Source organism: Thunnus maccoyii, chromosome 16 (genome assembly GCF_910596095.1).
Source record: "Thunnus maccoyii chromosome 16, fThuMac1.1, whole genome shotgun sequence".
In the NCBI taxonomy this organism is placed as follows: Eukaryota; Metazoa; Chordata; class Actinopteri; order Scombriformes; family Scombridae; genus Thunnus; species Thunnus maccoyii.
This window is the reverse complement of record NC_056548.1, coordinates 10,712,737-10,730,705: the sequence shown is the minus strand read 5'-3', so window position 1 is coordinate 10,730,705 and position 17,969 is coordinate 10,712,737. Positions and strand designations below refer to the sequence as shown.

Below are 17,969 nucleotides of genomic sequence, written 5' to 3'. Positions count from 1 at the left end.
GTAGTGCCACCATGAGGTTGACATATTTGGCTTTAAATACATTGACAACTATGAAATTTGGTTGCTGTGAACCTGGACTGTCAGCAGAGGGCACCCTGCATTCATTTATGAATACAAAGGGTTTAAGGGAACTTTGTAAAGACAGATTTAGCAGAGAGATGTGGAACAGAAAGCCAAAGAGTTTCCACAATTGCGCAATCAGTCCACAGGAAGATGTAGCCTACTCCACCTCATCTCTTCCTCTCAGTTTCACAAGGACAGGTGTGCTTAAGTGTGCTTTGCATGACTTTTATGCATCACTGCTCCCTAGACTTTTAAGTTCTGAATGTTCACAGCAAGTCTGAACTGTTTTCATGCACTAACACTGAAAACTGCATGATGTTGCCAATAACTCTGCTGGTCATGTTGGGTTTTCTGAGTCAGGGTGAGAGATTTTTGGCATTTATGGTTAAATTGTCAAATGTTCATACTTGGCGTAAATATTAAGTGTGGTGTAATATATTAATATTACAATATTAAGTGTTACTTCATGCTGTCAAATCTAAACATTGATTTCTGAAGTTTATATTTAATTTTCTCATTTCAGAGTCTTCTGCCAATAATTTTCTTACTCAGACTGACAAATCCAAGTCTGTTAGTCTTGGGGGGACGGTGACCATCAGCGCCACAGGGAGTTCAAACATTCGTAGTGCTCTCAGTTGGTACCTTCAGAAACCTGGACAAGCTACCAAACTTCTAATATACAAAGCATCATCTCTAAACTCAGGAACTCCATCTCGATTCAGTGGCAGTAGATCTGGTTCTCGCTACACTCTGACCATCAGAGGTGTTCAGGTTGAAGATTACTACTGTCTTGGTGACCATGGTGATGCCACATTCACACAATGATTTATAGCAGTACAAAAACCTCCTTCAGTTTGACTGAACTGAAAACAGCCTACTGCAGCCGCAGAGGGTTGATGAAGAGACTGTGATGAGGATAACTGGTGGAGTGAAGATAACACTGTGACTCTGACACACAAGAGTCATCAAGCAGAACCACAATGACCCTAAATAAAACTGAAACAAACTGACAGATGCTCTTCCATTTACAGTTAAAACTTAAATTCTTGTCAGTTAATTCCATCTGTGTATGAGTATGATAGAGACACTGAGCTTTTGTTCCAGTATAGCCACTGATAAAAACAAATATTTGACAGATTTTCCACTAATGCAGCCCAAAAGGAAATTAAGTTTTCCAATTTATTATTTAAAATTTTAAAATTCCAAATGATTTCATACTCAAATGTCACAATGTAATAGAAAACAACCATCTGCTGTACTGTTGGGCATACTTAATTATCATGTATGATGATATTTGGATGATCAAGAAGGTATTTTTCATGACGAATATCTTTTTAAAGAAATACAAACACACTGACTCATTATACTCAACAGTTTTATTGAATAATGGTTCAATGTTCATTTCACACTTTACATGTATGAATAGTTTCTCTTGGAGTGAAACTCAGAATATTAAGTTTCATTTGAAAAGTAATGAACATAAAGCAGAATATAAGGAAGATCAGTATTAGAAAGCAACATGCACATTAAAACACTGAGTAGAGAGATGTGAAACTTGCAGAAACAGCTGAACAGAGAAGATCTGTAGCTTCATCAAGATCTCTAGCAAAGAAAAAGAAGCATCATTTCCAGACAGGAAGTGTTGCTGAAGCTCTACTCTGAGCAGCGGTCAGGGTCCAGGGTTTGAGTGACAGGGGTCTGTCCACTCAGACTGGCCTCACAGCTCACTGAGCCCACCTTCCTCCACTGGTCTGCAGAGAGGCTCAGGGTGCTGCTCCGGCTGTAGTGGCCGTCCCTCCCCAGGACCTCCGCGCCGTGTGACACCCCTGAGGAGCTGCTGCGTCCCCCCACCTTCCAGTCCAGCCTCCAGGCTGAGGGGAAGCCCCCGCTGGACAGACACACCAGTGTGGCACTGCCCTGCTGCAGCTGCTCTCTGGAGGGGGGGAGGACGGTCAGGGTGGGCCGCACCACACCCACTGGAGGAGAGAGAGGGGGAGGAGAGGGAGGAGAAAAGACAAAGACGGAAAACTTTAGAGCTTGTGCTGCTGTTGCACTCATACACTAAGAATCAGACCATCAGACACATGAGTTCAATGCAGTGAAAAAGGTTCATTGATAATAATTATTGATGACATCTTCATATCTGTTTCATAATTTGAGACAGTGAATAAATCATTTTCTTGTGTTTAAACTGACAGAAGTGAAACACTCATGTGAATACAGTTAAAACTTTGTCATCTGTCTCTTTCACTTCCTTTTCACTACTAATGTGAAATAAATGAACCGTGAACACAAAGCTGAGCTGCATTAACTGATAAAATCATATTAGAGATAAACAACAATAGATTTTAAAAACAGTTTGGATGATCAAAATAAGTGATTTAAAAAAAAACAAAAAAAAAAAACTACTGATGTTTCGTAGATAAATCTTTGCTTTTATATTTAAAAGTTAAATAAAAGTTAAAAGTCATCGTAAAAATAGAATATTAGAAAATGTATGTTTATCTTTTTTACCCAAAAATGTTAAATACTGAATGAATCTTAAATACTGAATGAATTTTGATCTCTGCAAAGTTTCTTCTCAGATTGTGAGATCAGCCTTGTTTGATTAATAACAAAAAACATAAAAACATGCAAACACTGAACTTGATCACAGTGTCATGAAATATTAATATTAATATAATATGATAAATGGTATAAATTCTATATATTATAAATAATTAATTATATATAATTATAAGTGGCCGTACAAAAACCTCCTGCACTGTGAACAAGCATCTATCCACTGAAAAAACTCTGCTTGTTAAAAATTACACAGCAACACTTATACTTTATCAAATCTACAACACTTTTTTAATTATATAGATTGAAATTATTGTATGTAATAGGAGTATTTCTTTAATTTTTCTTTACTTTTCTACATCTGACAGAAAAAGGATTATAGTCTACTTGTTACAGTCATCACAATTTCATATCTGTTAACAGTTATACATGGTTAAATTAACATGATGCTTCATAATAATATAGATTTACAATCTCATATTAATCAGCAGTGAAATATATTATTTATCTACAATAAACCTTGTAAGTCGATTAAACGTAAACAAATAGAAATATCAAACCAATCACAGTCGACACAAACTTTTCCATAAATCCTCAACTGCACTTCTATAAATATTATTTTCCATTAAGATCATAGATGGTGTAAATCCAAACAGTATTTCTCCTGATTTTGTGTCCCACGTTGCCTTCAGTCTGTTGAGAGCAGAGAAATCATTTCCATAGAGAGGAGGCTTTGCATCGTCAGCTGATCCTCCAGTGAACTGAGAAGGTTTATAGTCCTGTGAGTTCAACACTGCAGGACTCAGATCTGTCAGTCAACACAGCAGAAAGCACAACTACCATGACTCTCATCACCATCCTCATCTGGACGCTGGCCTGCTGCTGTTTTACAGGTTCATTCACTCAGCAACATTTCAAACATGATGTGTTTCCATTTCTGTCATTAATTTCTGCTGATAAATGAAAGATTTGTTTCTGTCTGCAGGATGCAGCGGTCAGGTGACTGTGACTCAACCTCCAGTAGTGACATCTACTCCAGGATCCACTGTCACTCTGACCTGTAAAACCAACCCGGCTGTTTATAGAGATAGTGATGGAGATGATGCTATGTCCTGGTATCAACAGAAATCTGGACAGACTCCAAAACCCCTAATAAGATATGCAAGCAAACGTGAATCAGGAACACCAGCTCGGTTTAGTGGCAGTGGAAGCAGCTCTGACTTCACTTTGACCATCAGTGGAGTTCAGACTGAAGATGCAGCAGTTTACTACTGTCAGAGTCTCCATAATGTAGGCAGTGACTGGCCGTTCACACAGTGATTTATAGTCGTACAAAAACCTCCCTCAGTCAGACTGCAGAGACACTGAGCTGTTACAGCAGGAACCGACTGCAGCTGCTGAAGAGGAAGAGACTCTGACACAGACCACTGAACACAGAGCTGACAGTAACCTCACCAAGCACAAACCTTAATGCCATCTTTACTTATCTTTTCAAACTCAGATTTTTACAATTTTCAGTTATGAGCAGAGACTATTTTCACAGTTTTCATTGCTGCATCATCACCATGACCTTGATTTAGAGCAATAGGTCATCCAGCTGCAACAATGTTGTTTATGCCCCAAATTAGAAAATCTGGATTTCAAGACTAACTGCTAACTTTTTCAGCTCAAACCACCTAAAGTACCCGGATTCCTATCAACATTTTGCTCTTGTGCCTGAGCCATCGGTCTTGTTCTCACCACTGCTGTAGTAACAACTTTGATTAAAACAAATCATTCACACTTACTCTGATACATACAAGCCAATAACAATGCCCTTAATATGCCCAAATATAATGGTTATTCATGTAGATAACAATGTACAACCAGAATATAGCAACACTTATAAATCATAAATCATGCAAAATGTTTAAGTGTCTGAGCACTTTTAGTACAGTTCAGTTGTTATATTCGAACATTTCTCCTCTCATCTTGTCCTCAGTCGAAACCCCACTCTGCTATAATTATAGTTGATATTTTATCTCCTGCTCCTCCCTGCTGCTACACTGAATTGTGTTATAAACTTGCATTTGTTCATTCTGACTCTGAGCTGTTTATTATGTTTTAATACAGAGTCCTTCATAAATAGAGCAGATATATTGATAAGAAGATTGATGTTGTTTATTGATAAGACTGAAGTCAGTTAAGATAAAACTATAGTGAGATCATACAAATGTTATAATGGAGCCTGTTCAACAAGCAAAGCCAAGAATGTTTCTGCGAATGTGCAGAAATAACAGTTTTTTTTCTGACACTGATATAACTGTGCTGACAGACAGATTATTGTCTTTGGAATCAACCAAACATTTTCCCTCCTCACACATACACAGGTATGTGTTTGCCTATGAAATGTGTGTTTTGAATGGCTGCTGTGCATCACTGCTCCTTAACAAGTTTTAAGACGTGTCACTGAGACCAGTCTGTGCAGTGTCTCTGACAGTGAGGTTAATGATGATGATGATGTTACTGACTCCGCTGCTCATCACGCTGGTGTTTGGACTTCATGGTAAGATGTAGTGATTTTCTTGTGTTAAACTGAACACTAAGCTTTGAACATGTTTATTATGCTCCATTAATATTACACTTTAAAACACAGATTTCATGTTTTTGAACACTGTACTTTCTCAAAAGCAGTTTTTAAAAATGATTTTAAAAATATACTTGTATTTCTTTTTTTCCAGGATCAGGTGCCAGTCCATCTGTGACTCAGTCTCCTGCATCAAAGGCTGTCAGTCTGGGGGAGACAGTCTCTCTGAGCTGTTCAGCCAGTACAGGAGTTGATGATGATCTTAGCTGGTACCTGCAGAAACCTGGACAGCCTCCCAAACTGCTGTTTTATAAAATAAGTAGCAGTCAATCTGATACTCCGAGTCATTTCAGCAGCAGTGGATCTGAACCTGAATTTACTCTGACTATCAGTGGAGTCCAGGTTGAAGATTCAGGAGATTATTACTGTATGGGAGTATATGAGGGCCCAGTGTTCACACAGTGATATAGAGTCGTACAAAAACCTCCTTCAGTCATAGTTTGACATGTTGCAGCTGTGAGTTTCTGCAGCAGACTCTCACATGGACGACTGCTTCACTGAACACCACATTGTAGTTTCAGAGGCGAAAAGTAACAAAGTATTTTCGCTCCAGTTCTGAGCAGATTTTTAAAAAATTGGCACTGAAGTATTTATAATCCACGAGATATCATATGTTTTCTTCACTACATGTATTTATCTTACAACTAAATGTCTTACAGAATAATGTTCATATCAAAATAGTAATCAGCATATAATACACACAGAGTATATGTAATATTACAATCATCACAGTATATTGAGATGATACACTGAGAACAACCTGGTGTTGAGTCTCAAGTGTGATGCCAGAATAATTAGAGAATTCTTCAACCTGGTTACATGTTAACTTTACAAAATGAATAATGTTAGATATTTTACTTAGTGTCACTTAGAAGCACTGTCCGTACACCGGAACATAGGTAATCTACAATATTAAAATAATTCTTGCATTAAATTCACTGCCAGGGATCGTTCTTCACAATACAAACTTTTTCTTGCCATACTTTTATAATTTACAAGAAAATACTATTAATTAATGGATTATTTTTGTGTTCCATTTTTGACAAAGCTTGCTTTAGTTCCCACAAGGTTTCCATAAAGACCCTGTAATAACAAACCATAATTTTGCTACATGCATAAATTAGAGGAAGTTATCAGACAGAGGGGAAGAGAAAGTCCTGATTTACATTACAGTTGGGTTATATTCCAACGATAAAACAGCTGCAGATGTTCAACTGAACCCAGTATGACTGATTTTAGATTCTTCTACGAAAATGAAATGTAATAAAACTTGTTGAAAGATATGACATGAGAGAATGAAATATTTATTTCTCCTTTAGAGGCACACAAAATAACGTATGTGACTATATTCAACATATTCAAGATAAAAGGTGATGACACATGAAATGCAGAATGAAAGTAGATCACATTCAGATTCAACACACAGCTGTAAAGTCTAAAGACACCACATCATGTTTTGTTCATATTAACACTCAGCAGAAAAGCTCTGACAAATGTTACCTGATCATATATTTTATTTAGTAGATTTTGTTCTCACCAAAAATCTAATTTACAAAATTCATTGTTGATATTTTTTACCATGATATAAACTTTCAAAGTTGTAAAATTTCTTACCAATCTACATAAGACAAAAGACCGATATACTTCATCATGTTATTTATCAGTGCAAGCTTTATTAGCAAAAACATCAATCATCAACAGGACAGTTATTAAGCACACTCACATCTAGCTGCTGAGCTACACACATTACTCTCTAAGTTGTTGTTGTTCTCTGTCACACAAAGCTTCAGTTTACTCTACAGACATTAAAACTCATATTGATCAGATGAGCAGGTGTGTTCCTCCTGCTCCCCCCAGACACAGCTCCTGTCCTGGTCTTCAGCCAGCCCCTCTAGCCCTTACACTGGCTCCTGTGGAGGGACTGGGTCTGGCTGTGGTCCTGATGGAGGACCTTGCAGGAGTACACCTCTCCTTCCATCCAGCGCTCCTGGCTCAGGCTCAGGATGCTGCTGCTGCTGTAGCGTCCACTCTTCTCCTCCTCTGAGCTGCTCAGGACCCCCTCTGTCACCTCTCTACCGTCCACCTCCCAGCTCACCACGGCTCCCTGAGGAGAGTAGCCGGTCAGCAGGCAGGCCAGCGTGGCCGAGCCCCCAGAGAGCTGCTGAGAGGAGGGGGGAAGCAGAGAGACTGAGGGCCTGACCGTGGGGCCAGCTGGAGGGGAGAGCAGAGACACACAAGGAGCAGATTAACTTCTACTGTAGGACAGACAGCTGAGTTATGATACATGACAGAGGTTAACAATGCTGTGGATTAACTGTGTGTGTGACACTGTGATCAGACAGAGGAGAGGCAGTGAGAAATGGGAGGAAATGAGGGTTTTGTTAATAAAGCTAAATGGTTTTTGTACTTGTAATTTTGACATTTAAAGCAATGAATCTATTGTGGCAAATCATCATAAATCACTAAGAATCAGACAATATACAACATGAGTTAGGTTCAAATGTAATGATTCATTTCATTTAATGATCATTAAATTAAATCTAAATGTATTAGAGTAAATAATTATTCTTGCAATGATTTTCTTGATGAGTTTATATAAAACTTAAGAGGTGAAACATTAACGTTTGATTACAGTTAAAGACTTTGTCATCTGTCTGTTTCACTTCCTTTTCTCAACATCAAACTAACCAACTGTGAACACAAACTACAGCAAAACTGGATCTAAATATAAACTCATTTATTTGTTTTACAGAAACCAACATCATATTTTAAATCTAAAAATTGTTTGAATGTTAAAAAATAATGAATAAAGTTAAATTTATTGTTTGGTTGTTAAAATGTTTGTCAGAGAAATTTTACAAGGACATTTTGTGAAACAAACAATTGACTAAAAGTAAAATATATGAAAATTAGATTTTTTTTGTTTTGCAAATATGTCATCATAACACCATCCACAATAATAAACAATTAATAATATCTGCACAAAGTTTTCTCCAAACTTCAGCTGAGCTTAATACAAAGTGAAAAATACCCATAATATATAAATTACCCAAAATAAATACTAGTTTTATCACGTTCTGGTGCAAAACTCGATATAATATATTATGTTGTAGAAATGAGAAATCTCTGGTACTTACAGTTAATGATGAGTTTGGTTCCTCCACCAAAAGTGGACCACAGTGATACAAACTCATTAAGTGGCCGTACAAAAACCTCCTGCACTGTGAACAAGCATCTATCCATTGAAAAGTCACTTTATTTTCTGCTAAAACTGGATAATTAACATTTTATCAAATGTATAAAATGTTTTCATTGATTTGGTTTTAAATTTCCTCATGAATCAAAATATTTTACATCATTTTTATGAAATTTTGTGCAAGTGACAACAAAACAGGTTGATTTGCCCTGTAACAAATTCAGATTGTAAACATGTGACATATTTGAGACAATGTTAAATAAACACAATATTTCTAAATAATCATAAATATAATTAATCATAAATTACAGAATGAGTATAGAGTGTATTTGTGAAACCTTGTATGTAAAACAAATTAAATAAATAGATACCAACCACTCCCATTGAAACAAATGTTGTAAATCCTCAAATTTGTTTCCAAAAGAAGTTATTTTATTCCATTAAGATCATAGATGGTGTAAATCCAAACAGTATTTCTCCTGATTTTGTGTTCCACGTTGCCTTCAGTCTGTTGAGAGCAGAGAAATCATTTCCATAGAGAGGAGGCTTTGCATCGTCAGCTGATCCTCCAGTGAACTGAGAAGGTTTATAGTCCTGTGAGTTCAACACTGCAGGACTCAGATCTGTCAGTCAACACAGCAGAAAGCACAACCACCATGACTCTCATCACCATCCTCATCTGGACGCTGGCCTGCTGCTGTTTTACAGGTTCATTCACTCAGCAACATTTCAAACATGATGTGTTTCCTTTTCTGTCATTAATTTCTGCTGATAAATGAAAGATTTGTTTCTGTCTGCAGGATGCAGCGGTCAGTTGACTGTGACTCAACCTCCAGTAGTGACATCTACTCCAGGATCCACTGTCACTCTGACCTGTAAAACCAGCCAGGCTGTTTTTAGAAATAGTAATGGAGATTATATGTCCTGGTATCAACAGAAATCTGGACAGACTCCAAAACTCCTAATAAAATTTGCAAGCACACGTGAATCAGGAACACCAGCTCGGTTTAGTGGCAGTGGAAGCAGGTCTGACTTCTCTTTGACCATCAGTGGAGTTCAGACTGAAGATGCAGCAGTTTACTACTGTCAGAGTTACCACGGTGGTACAGTGTTCACACAGTGATTTGTAGTCGTACAAAAACCTCCCTCAGTCAGACTGCAGAGACACTGAGCTGTTACAGCAGGAACCGACTGCAGCTGCTGAAGAGGAAGAGACTCTGACACAGACCACTGAACACAGAGCTGACAGTAACCTCACCAAGCACAAACCTTAATGCCATCTCTACTTATCTTTTCAAACTCAGATTTTTACAATTTTCAGTTATGAGCAGAGACTATTTTCACAGTTTTCATTGCTGCATCATCACCATGACCTTGATTTAGAGCAATAGGTCATCCAGCTGCAACAATGTTGTTTATGCCCCAAATTAGAAAATCTGGATTTCAAGACTAACTGCTAACTTTTTCAGCTCAAACCACCTAAAGTACCCGGATGCCAATCAACATTTTGCTCTTGTACCTGAGCCATCGGTCTTGTTCTCACCACTGCTGTAGTAACAACTTTGATTAAAACAAATCATTCACACTTACTCTGATACATACAAGCCAATAACAATGCCCTTAATATGCCCAAATATAATGGTTATTCATGCAGATAACAATGTACAACCAGAATATAGCAACACTTATAAATCATAAATCATGCAAAATGTTTAAGTGTCTGAGCACTTTTAGTACAGTTCAGTTGTTATATTCGAACATTTCTCCTCTCATCTTGTCCTCAGTCGAAGCCCCACTCTGCTATAATTATAGTTGATATTTTATCTCCTGCTCCTCCCTGCTGCTACGCTGAATTGTGTTATAAACTTGCATTTGTTCATTCTGACTCTGAGCTGTTTATTATGTTTTCATACAGAGTCCTGCAAAAATAGAGCAGATATATTGATAAGAAGATTGATGTTGTTTATTGATAAGACTGAAGTCAGTTAAGATAAAACTATAGCGAGATCATACAAATGTTATAATGGAGCCTGTTCAACAAGCAAAGCCAAGAATGTTTCTGCGAATGTGCAGAAATAACAGTTTTTTTCTGACACTGATATAACTGTGCTGACAGACAGATTATTGTCTTTGGAATCTACCAAACATTTTCCCTCCTCACACATACACAGGTATGTGTTTGCCTATGAAATGTGTGTTTTGAATGGCTGCTGTGCATCACTGCTCTTTAACAAGTTTTAAGACGTGTCACTGAGACCAGTCTGTGCAGTGTCTCTGACAGTGAGGTTAATGATGATGATGATGTTACTGACTCCGCTGCTCATCACGCTGGTGTTTGGACTTCATGGTAAGATGTAGTGATTTTCTTGTGTTAAACTGAACACTAAGCTTTGAACATGTTTATTATGCTCCATTAATATTACACTTTAAAACACAGATTTCATGTTTTTGAACACTGTACTTTCTTAAAAGCAGTTTTTAAAAATGATTTAAAAAATATACTTGTATTTCTTTTTTTCCAGGATCAGGTGCCAGTCCATCTGTGACTCAGTCTCCTGCATCAAAGGCTGTCAGTCTGGGGGAGACAGTCTCTCTGAGCTGTTCAGCCAGTACAGGAGTTGATGATGATCTCAGCTGGTACCTGCAGAAACCTGGACAGCCTCCCAAACTGCTGTTTTATAAAATAAGTAGCAGTCAATCTGATACTCCGAGTCATTTCAGCAGCAGTGGATCTGAACCTGAATTTACTCTGACTATCAGTGGAGTCCAGGCTGAAGATTCAGGAGATTATTACTGTATGGGAGCATATAGGGGCCCAGTGTTCACACAGTGATATAGAGTCGTACAAAAACCTCCTTCAGTCATAGTTTGACATGTTGCAGCTGTGAGTTTCTGCAGCAGACTCTCAAATGGACGACTGCTTCATTGAACACCACATTGTAGTTTCAGAGGCGAAAAGTAACAAAGTATTTTCGCTCCAGTTCTGAGCAGATTTTTAAAAAATTGGCACTGAAGTATTTATAATCCACGAGATATCATATGTTTTCTTCACTACATGTATTTATCTTACAACTAAATGTCTTACAGAATAATGTTCATATCAAAATAGTAATCAGCATATAATACACACAGAGTATATGTAATATTACAATCATCACAGTATATTGAGATGATACACTGAGAACAACCTGGTGTTGAGTCTCAAGTGTGATGCCAGAATAATTAGAGAATTCTTCAACCTGGTTACATGTTAACTTTACAAAATGAATAATGTTAGATATTTTACTTAGTGTCACTTAGAAGCACTGTCCGTACACCGGAACATAGGTAATCTACAATATTAAAATAATTCTTGCATTAAATTCACTGCCAGGGATCGTTCTTCACAATACAAACTTTTTCTTGCCATACTTTTATAATTTACAAGAAAATACTATTAATTAATGGATTATTTTTGTGTTCCATTTTTGACAAAGCTTGCTTTAGTTCCCACAAGGTTTCCATAAAGACCCTGTAATAACAAACCATAATTTTGCTACATGCATAAATTAGAGGAAGTTATCAGACAGAGGGGAAGAGAAAGTCCTGATTTACATTACAGTTGGGTTATATTCCAACGATAAAACAGCTGCAGATGTTCAACTGAACCCAGTATGACCGATTTTAGATTCTTCTACGAAAATGAAATGTAAAAAAAACTGGTTGAAAGATATGACATGAGAGAATGAAATATTTATTTCTCCTTTAGAGGCGCACAGAACAATGTATGTGACTATATTCAACATATTCAAGATAAAAGGTGATGACACATGAAATGCAGAATGAAAGTAGATCACATTTAGATTCAACACACAGCTGTAAAGTCTAAAGACACCACATCATGTTTTGTTCATATTAACACTCAGCAGAAAATCTCTGACAAATGTTACCTGATCATATATTTTATTTAGTAGATTTTGTTCTCACCAAAAATCTTATTTAGAAAATTCATTGTCGATATTTTTTACCATGATATAAACTTTCAAAGTTGTAAAATTTCTTACCAATCTACATAAGACAAAAGACCGATATACTTCATCATGTTATTTATCAGTGCAAGCTTTATTAGCAAAAACATCAATCATCAACAGGACAGTTGTTAAGCACACTCACATCTAGCTGCTGAGCTACACACATTACTCTCTAAGTTGTTGTTGTTCTCTGTCGCACAAAGCTTCAGTTTACTCTCCAAACATTAAAACTCATATTGATCAGATGAGCAGGTGTGTTCCTCCTGCTCCCCCCAGACACAGCTCCTGTCCTGGGCTTCAGCCAGCCCCTCTAGCCCTTACACTGGCTCCTGTGGAGGGACTTGGTCTGGCTGTGGTCATGATGGAGGACCTTGCAGGAGTACACCTCTCCTTCCATCCAGCGCTCCTGGCTCAGGCTCAGGATGCTGCTGCTGCTGTAGCGTCCGCTCTTCTCCTCCTCTGAGCTGCTCAGGACCCCCTCTGTCACCTCTCTACCGTCCACCTCCCAGCTCACCACGGCTCCCTGAGGAGAGTAGCCGGTCAGCAGGCAGGCCAGCGTGGCCGAGCCCCCAGAGAGCTGCTCAGAGGAGGGGGGAAGCAGAGAGACTGAGGGCCTGACCATGGGGCCAGCTGGAGGGGAGAGCAGAGACACACAAGGAGCAGATTAACTTCTACTGTAGGACAGACAGCTGAGTTATGATACATGACAGAGGTTAACAATGCTGTGGATTAACTGCGTGTGTCATATAAAGACATGACAAGGTTAGCTTCTAAAAATCATCCATCAAAGAAAACTGAATTTCATATAACTATATAACAAATGATGGAATAACAAAGACTATTAACAGTAAAGTTTTATAAACATTTCTGGGAAATATGTTAAGTGTTAAGTATATTCTGTTCAAGATGATTGATTATCAATTTAAAATATAACTCACTGACACATTCAAACTCATCAAAATCATGTTATTCATTGCTGTTACTTTTCGATTGATTTGAATTAAAAATGAATAGAAAATGAATTTAACAGAATTAGCAGAAATTTACAGTTACAGAAAACAAACAACTGAAATTTTGCCATCATAAAATATAGTATGATGTTCATACTGAAAACAGATTTAAAAAAATTTCATCAATTTAAAAATAAAGGTTTTGGACAATTTTCAGTTTAAATAAGTGTAAATACACAAAATGATCTTTTATTTAAATTAAGTTGTTTTCAAAACATTTATTTGTCTTGAAAAGTTCAACAAGAATTTATAAACATCCTAAACTAATTGGAGCCCTTGTTTTTCTTTTTTATGTAATTTTAATGTCTTCTGTTTTTTTGTTTATATGCATTTAAATATATTAAATTTTCCCAAACAATCATAAAAAGCTCCATAAAACCAAAATCATTTGTATTTCTCTCTCTCAACACTTTTCTTTTCTCATGGGCTGAACTGTCAGAGTGCCGTAACCCCAGCAGTGTAATGAACTCTTGTTATTTGTGTTCTTAATGAGAAGCAGTTATCAATTAAATCATCAATTAACAGCAGTTGTAACTCCATCGATTATAGAAATTGTCAAATATCACATTTTCAACAATTAACAGATAAATCACACTTACTTGTCACAATGAGTTTGGTTCCTCCACCAAACGTGTTCCACAGTGGTTGAAGCCAGTTAAGACGTCGTACAAAAACCTCCGTCACACAACAGCGAACACAGAGCGCACAAATATAACAAACCTGCACAACATAATACTGACAGATACTAAAATTACTCAAGTCTACAGCTAAATAATAGTCATATAAATATTTCTGACCTCAAAGAGTATTTATAAAAAATATCAAATAAGAGGAAATATGCATATAGATGGAGTGTTGTGTAAAATAAAAGCAGATCTCTATATGTTAGTTGCACTTTTGCAATATTTCAATAATAAAATAAATGAATATAAGTGACAATTATTCTTCCAAAGTCGGAATTCATCATTTTCGTCATTCTCATTATGGAGCATTTTCATATTGACACTTTGCATCGTCAGCTGATCCTCCAGTGAACTGAGAAGGTTTATAGTCCTGTGAGTTCAACACTGCAGGACTCAGATCTGTCAGTCAACACAGCAGAAAGCACAACCACCATGACTCTCATCACCATCCTCATCTGGACGCTGGCCTGCTGCTGTTTTACAGGTTCATTCACTCAGCAACATTTCAAACATGATGTGCTGCCTTTTCTGTCATTTATTTCTGCTGATAAATGAAAGATTTGTTTCTGTCTGCAGGATGCAGCGGTCAGTTGACTGTGACTCAACCTCCAGTAGTGACATCTACTCCAGGATCCACTGTCACTCTCACCTGTAAAACCAGCCAGGCTGTTTTTAGAAATAGTAATGGAGATTATATGTTCTGGTATCAACAGAAATCTGGACAGACTCCAAAACTCCTAATAAAATTTACAAGCACACGTGAATCAGGAACACCAGCTCGGTTTAGTGGCAGTGGAAGCAGGTCTGACTTCTCTTTGACCATCAGTGGAGTTCAGACTGAAGATGCAGCAGTTTACTACTGTCAGAGTTACCATGGTGGGCTGGTGTTCACACAGTGATTTGTAGTCGTACAAAAACCTCCCTCAGTCAGACTGCAGAGACACTGAGCTGTTACAACAGGAACCGACTGCAGCTGCTGAAGAGGAAGAGACTCTGACACAGACCACTGAACACAGAGCTGACAGTAACCTCACCAAGCACAAACCTTAATGCCATCTCTACTTATCTTTTCAAACTCAGATTTTTACAATTTTCAGTTATGAGCCGAGACTATTTTCACAGTTTTCATTGCTGCATCATCACCATGACCTTGATTTAGAGCAATAGGTCATCCAGCTGCAACAATGTTGTTTATGCCCCAAATTAGAAAATCTGGATTTCAAGACTAACTGCGAACTTTTTCAGCTCAAACCACCTAAAGTACCCGAATGCCAATCAACATTTTGCTCTTGTACCTGAGCCATCGGTCTTGTTCTCACCACTGCTGTAGTAACAACTTTGATTAAAACAAATCATTCACACTTACTCTGATACATACAAGCCAATAACAATGCCCTTAATATGCCCAAATATAATGGTTATTTATGCAGATAACAATGTACAACCAGAATATAGCAACACTTATAAATTATAAATCATACAAAATGTTTAAGTGTCTGAGCACTTTTAGTACAGTTCAGTTGTTATATTCGAACATTACTCCTCTCATCTTGTCCTCAGTCGAAGCCCCACTCTGCTATAATTATAGTTGATATTTTATCTCTTGCTCCTCCCTGCTGCTACGCTGAATTGTGTTATAAACTTGCATTTGTTCATTCTGACTCTGAGCTGTTTATTATGTTTTAATACAGAGTCCTGCAAAAATAGAGCAGATATATTGATAAGAAGATTGATGTTGTTTATTGATAAGACTGAAGTCAGTTAAGATAAAACTATAGCGAGATCATACAAATGTTATAATGGAGCCTGTTCAACAAGCAAAGCCAAGAATGTTTCTGTGAATGTGCAGAAATAACAGTTTTTTTCTGACACTGATATAACTGTGCTGACAGACAGATTATTGTCTTTGGAATCAACCAAACATTTTCCCTCCTCACACATACACAGGTATGTGTTTGCCTATGAAATGTGTGTTTTGAATGGCTGCTGTGCATCACTGCTCCTTAACAAGTTTTAAGACGTATCACTGAGACCAGTCTGTGCAGTGTCTCTGACAGTGAGGTTAATGATGATGATGATGTTACTGACTCCGCTGCTCATCACGCTGGTGTTTGGACTTCACGGTAAGATGTAGTGATTTTCTTGTGTTAAACTGAACACTAAGCTTTGAACATGTTTATTATGCTCCATTAATATTACACTTTAAAACACAGATTTCATGTTTTTGAACACTGTACTTTCTTAAAAGCAGTTTTTAAAAATGATTTAAAAAATATACTTTTATTTCTTTTTTTCCAGGATCAGGTGCCAGTCCATCTGTGACTCAGTCTCCTGCATCAAAGGCTGTCAGTCTGGGGGAGACAGTCTCTCTGAGCTGTTCAGCCAGTACAGGAGTTGATGATGATCTCAGCTGGTACCTGCAGAAACCTGGACAGCCTCCCAAACTGCTGTTTTATAAAATAAGTAGCAGTCAATCTGATACTCCGAGTCATTTCAGCAGCAGTGGATCTGAACCTGAATTTACTCTGACTATCAGTGGAGTCCAGGCTGAGGATTCAGGAGATTATTACTGTATGGGAGTATATACGGATGGGTTCACACAGTGATATAGAGTCGTACAAAAACCTCCTTCAGTCATAGTTTGACATGTTGCAGCTGTGAGTTTCTGCAGCAGACTCTCACATGGACAACTGCTTCACTGAACACCACATTGTAGTTTCAGAGGCGAAAAGTAACAAAGTATTTTCGCTCCAGTTCTGAGCAGATATTTAAAAAATTGGCACTGAAGTATTTATAATCCATGAGATATCATGTGTTTTCTTCACTACATGTATTTATCTTACAACTAATTGTCTTACAGAATAATGTTCATATCAAAATAATAATCAGCATATAATACACACAGAGTATATGTAATATTACAATCATCACAGTATATTGAGATGATACACTGAGAACAACCTGGTGTTGAGTCTCAAGTGTGAAGCCAGAATAATTAGAGAATTCTTCAACCTGGTTACATGTTAACTTTACAAAATGAATAATGTTAGATATTTTGCTTAGTGTCACTTAGAAGCACTGTCCGTACACCAGAACATAGATAATCTACAATATTAAAATAATTCTTGCATTAAATTCACTGCCAGGGATCGTTCTTCACAATACAAACTTTTTCTTTTCATACATTTATAATTTACAAGAAAATACTATTAATTAATGGATTATTTTTGTGTTCCATTTTTGACAAAGCTTGCTTTAGTTCCCACAAGGTTTCCATAAAGACCCTGTAATAACAAACCATAATTTTGCTACATGCATAAATTAGAGGAAGTTATCAGACAGAGGGGAAGAGAAAGTCCTGATTTACATTACAGTTGGGTTATATTCCAACGATAAAACAGCTGCAGGTGTTCAACTGAACCCAGTATGACGTATTTTAGATTCTTCTACGAAAATGAAATGTAAAAAAACTTGTTGAAAGATATGACATGAGAGAATTAAATATTTATTTCTCCTTTAGAGGCACACAAAATAACGTATGTGACTATATTCAACATATTCAAGATAAAAGGTGATGACACATGAAATGCAGAATGAAAGTAGATCACATTCAGATTCAACACACAGCTGTAAAGTCTAAAGACACCACATCATGTTTTGTTCATATTAACACTCAGCAGAAAAGCTCTGACAAATGTTACCTGATCATATATTTTATTTAGTAGATTTTGTTCTCACCAAAAATCTAATTTAGAAAATTCATTGTTGATATTTTTTACCATGATATAAACTTTCAAAGTTGTAAAATTTCTTACCAAT

General features: G+C 37.1%; 8 gene segments (V, D, J or C); 5 read left to right on the top strand and 3 right to left on the bottom strand.

Moving 5' to 3' along the window:
- Positions 1–1,421: 1,421 nt before the first annotated feature.
- LOC121881082 lies at positions 1,422–8,868 on the bottom strand (the record flags this gene model as incomplete). The annotated part of the segment is given in 2 exon segments: positions 1,422–2,039; positions 8,823–8,868. Coding segments are annotated over 2 exon segments (369 nt in total), but the record flags the coding sequence as incomplete, so codon positions are not given.
- LOC121881435 lies at positions 3,091–4,248 on the top strand. The segment is given in 2 exon segments: positions 3,091–3,518; positions 3,611–4,248. Coding segments are annotated over 2 exon segments (387 nt in total).
- Positions 5,095–5,656, top strand: LOC121881442. The segment is given in 2 exon segments: positions 5,095–5,170; positions 5,346–5,656. Coding segments are annotated over 2 exon segments (369 nt in total).
- On the bottom strand, positions 6,905–8,626 carry LOC121881431. The segment is given in 2 exon segments: positions 6,905–7,462; positions 8,389–8,626. Coding segments are annotated over 2 exon segments (426 nt in total).
- On the top strand, positions 8,823–9,772 carry LOC121881440. The segment is given in 2 exon segments: positions 8,823–9,155; positions 9,248–9,772. Coding segments are annotated over 2 exon segments (375 nt in total).
- Positions 9,773–10,718: 946 nt separating this feature from the next.
- On the top strand, positions 10,719–11,280 carry LOC121881441. The segment is given in 2 exon segments: positions 10,719–10,794; positions 10,970–11,280. Coding segments are annotated over 2 exon segments (369 nt in total).
- Positions 11,281–12,259: 979 nt separating this feature from the next.
- LOC121881447 lies at positions 12,260–14,265 on the bottom strand (the record flags this gene model as incomplete). The annotated part of the segment is given in 2 exon segments: positions 12,260–13,087; positions 14,067–14,265. Coding segments are annotated over 2 exon segments (519 nt in total), but the record flags the coding sequence as incomplete, so codon positions are not given.
- A 1,939-nt stretch (positions 14,266–16,204) lies between these two features.
- Positions 16,205–16,756, top strand: LOC121881081. The segment is given in 2 exon segments: positions 16,205–16,273; positions 16,449–16,756. Coding segments are annotated over 2 exon segments (366 nt in total).
- Positions 16,757–17,969: the final 1,213 nt, after the last annotated feature.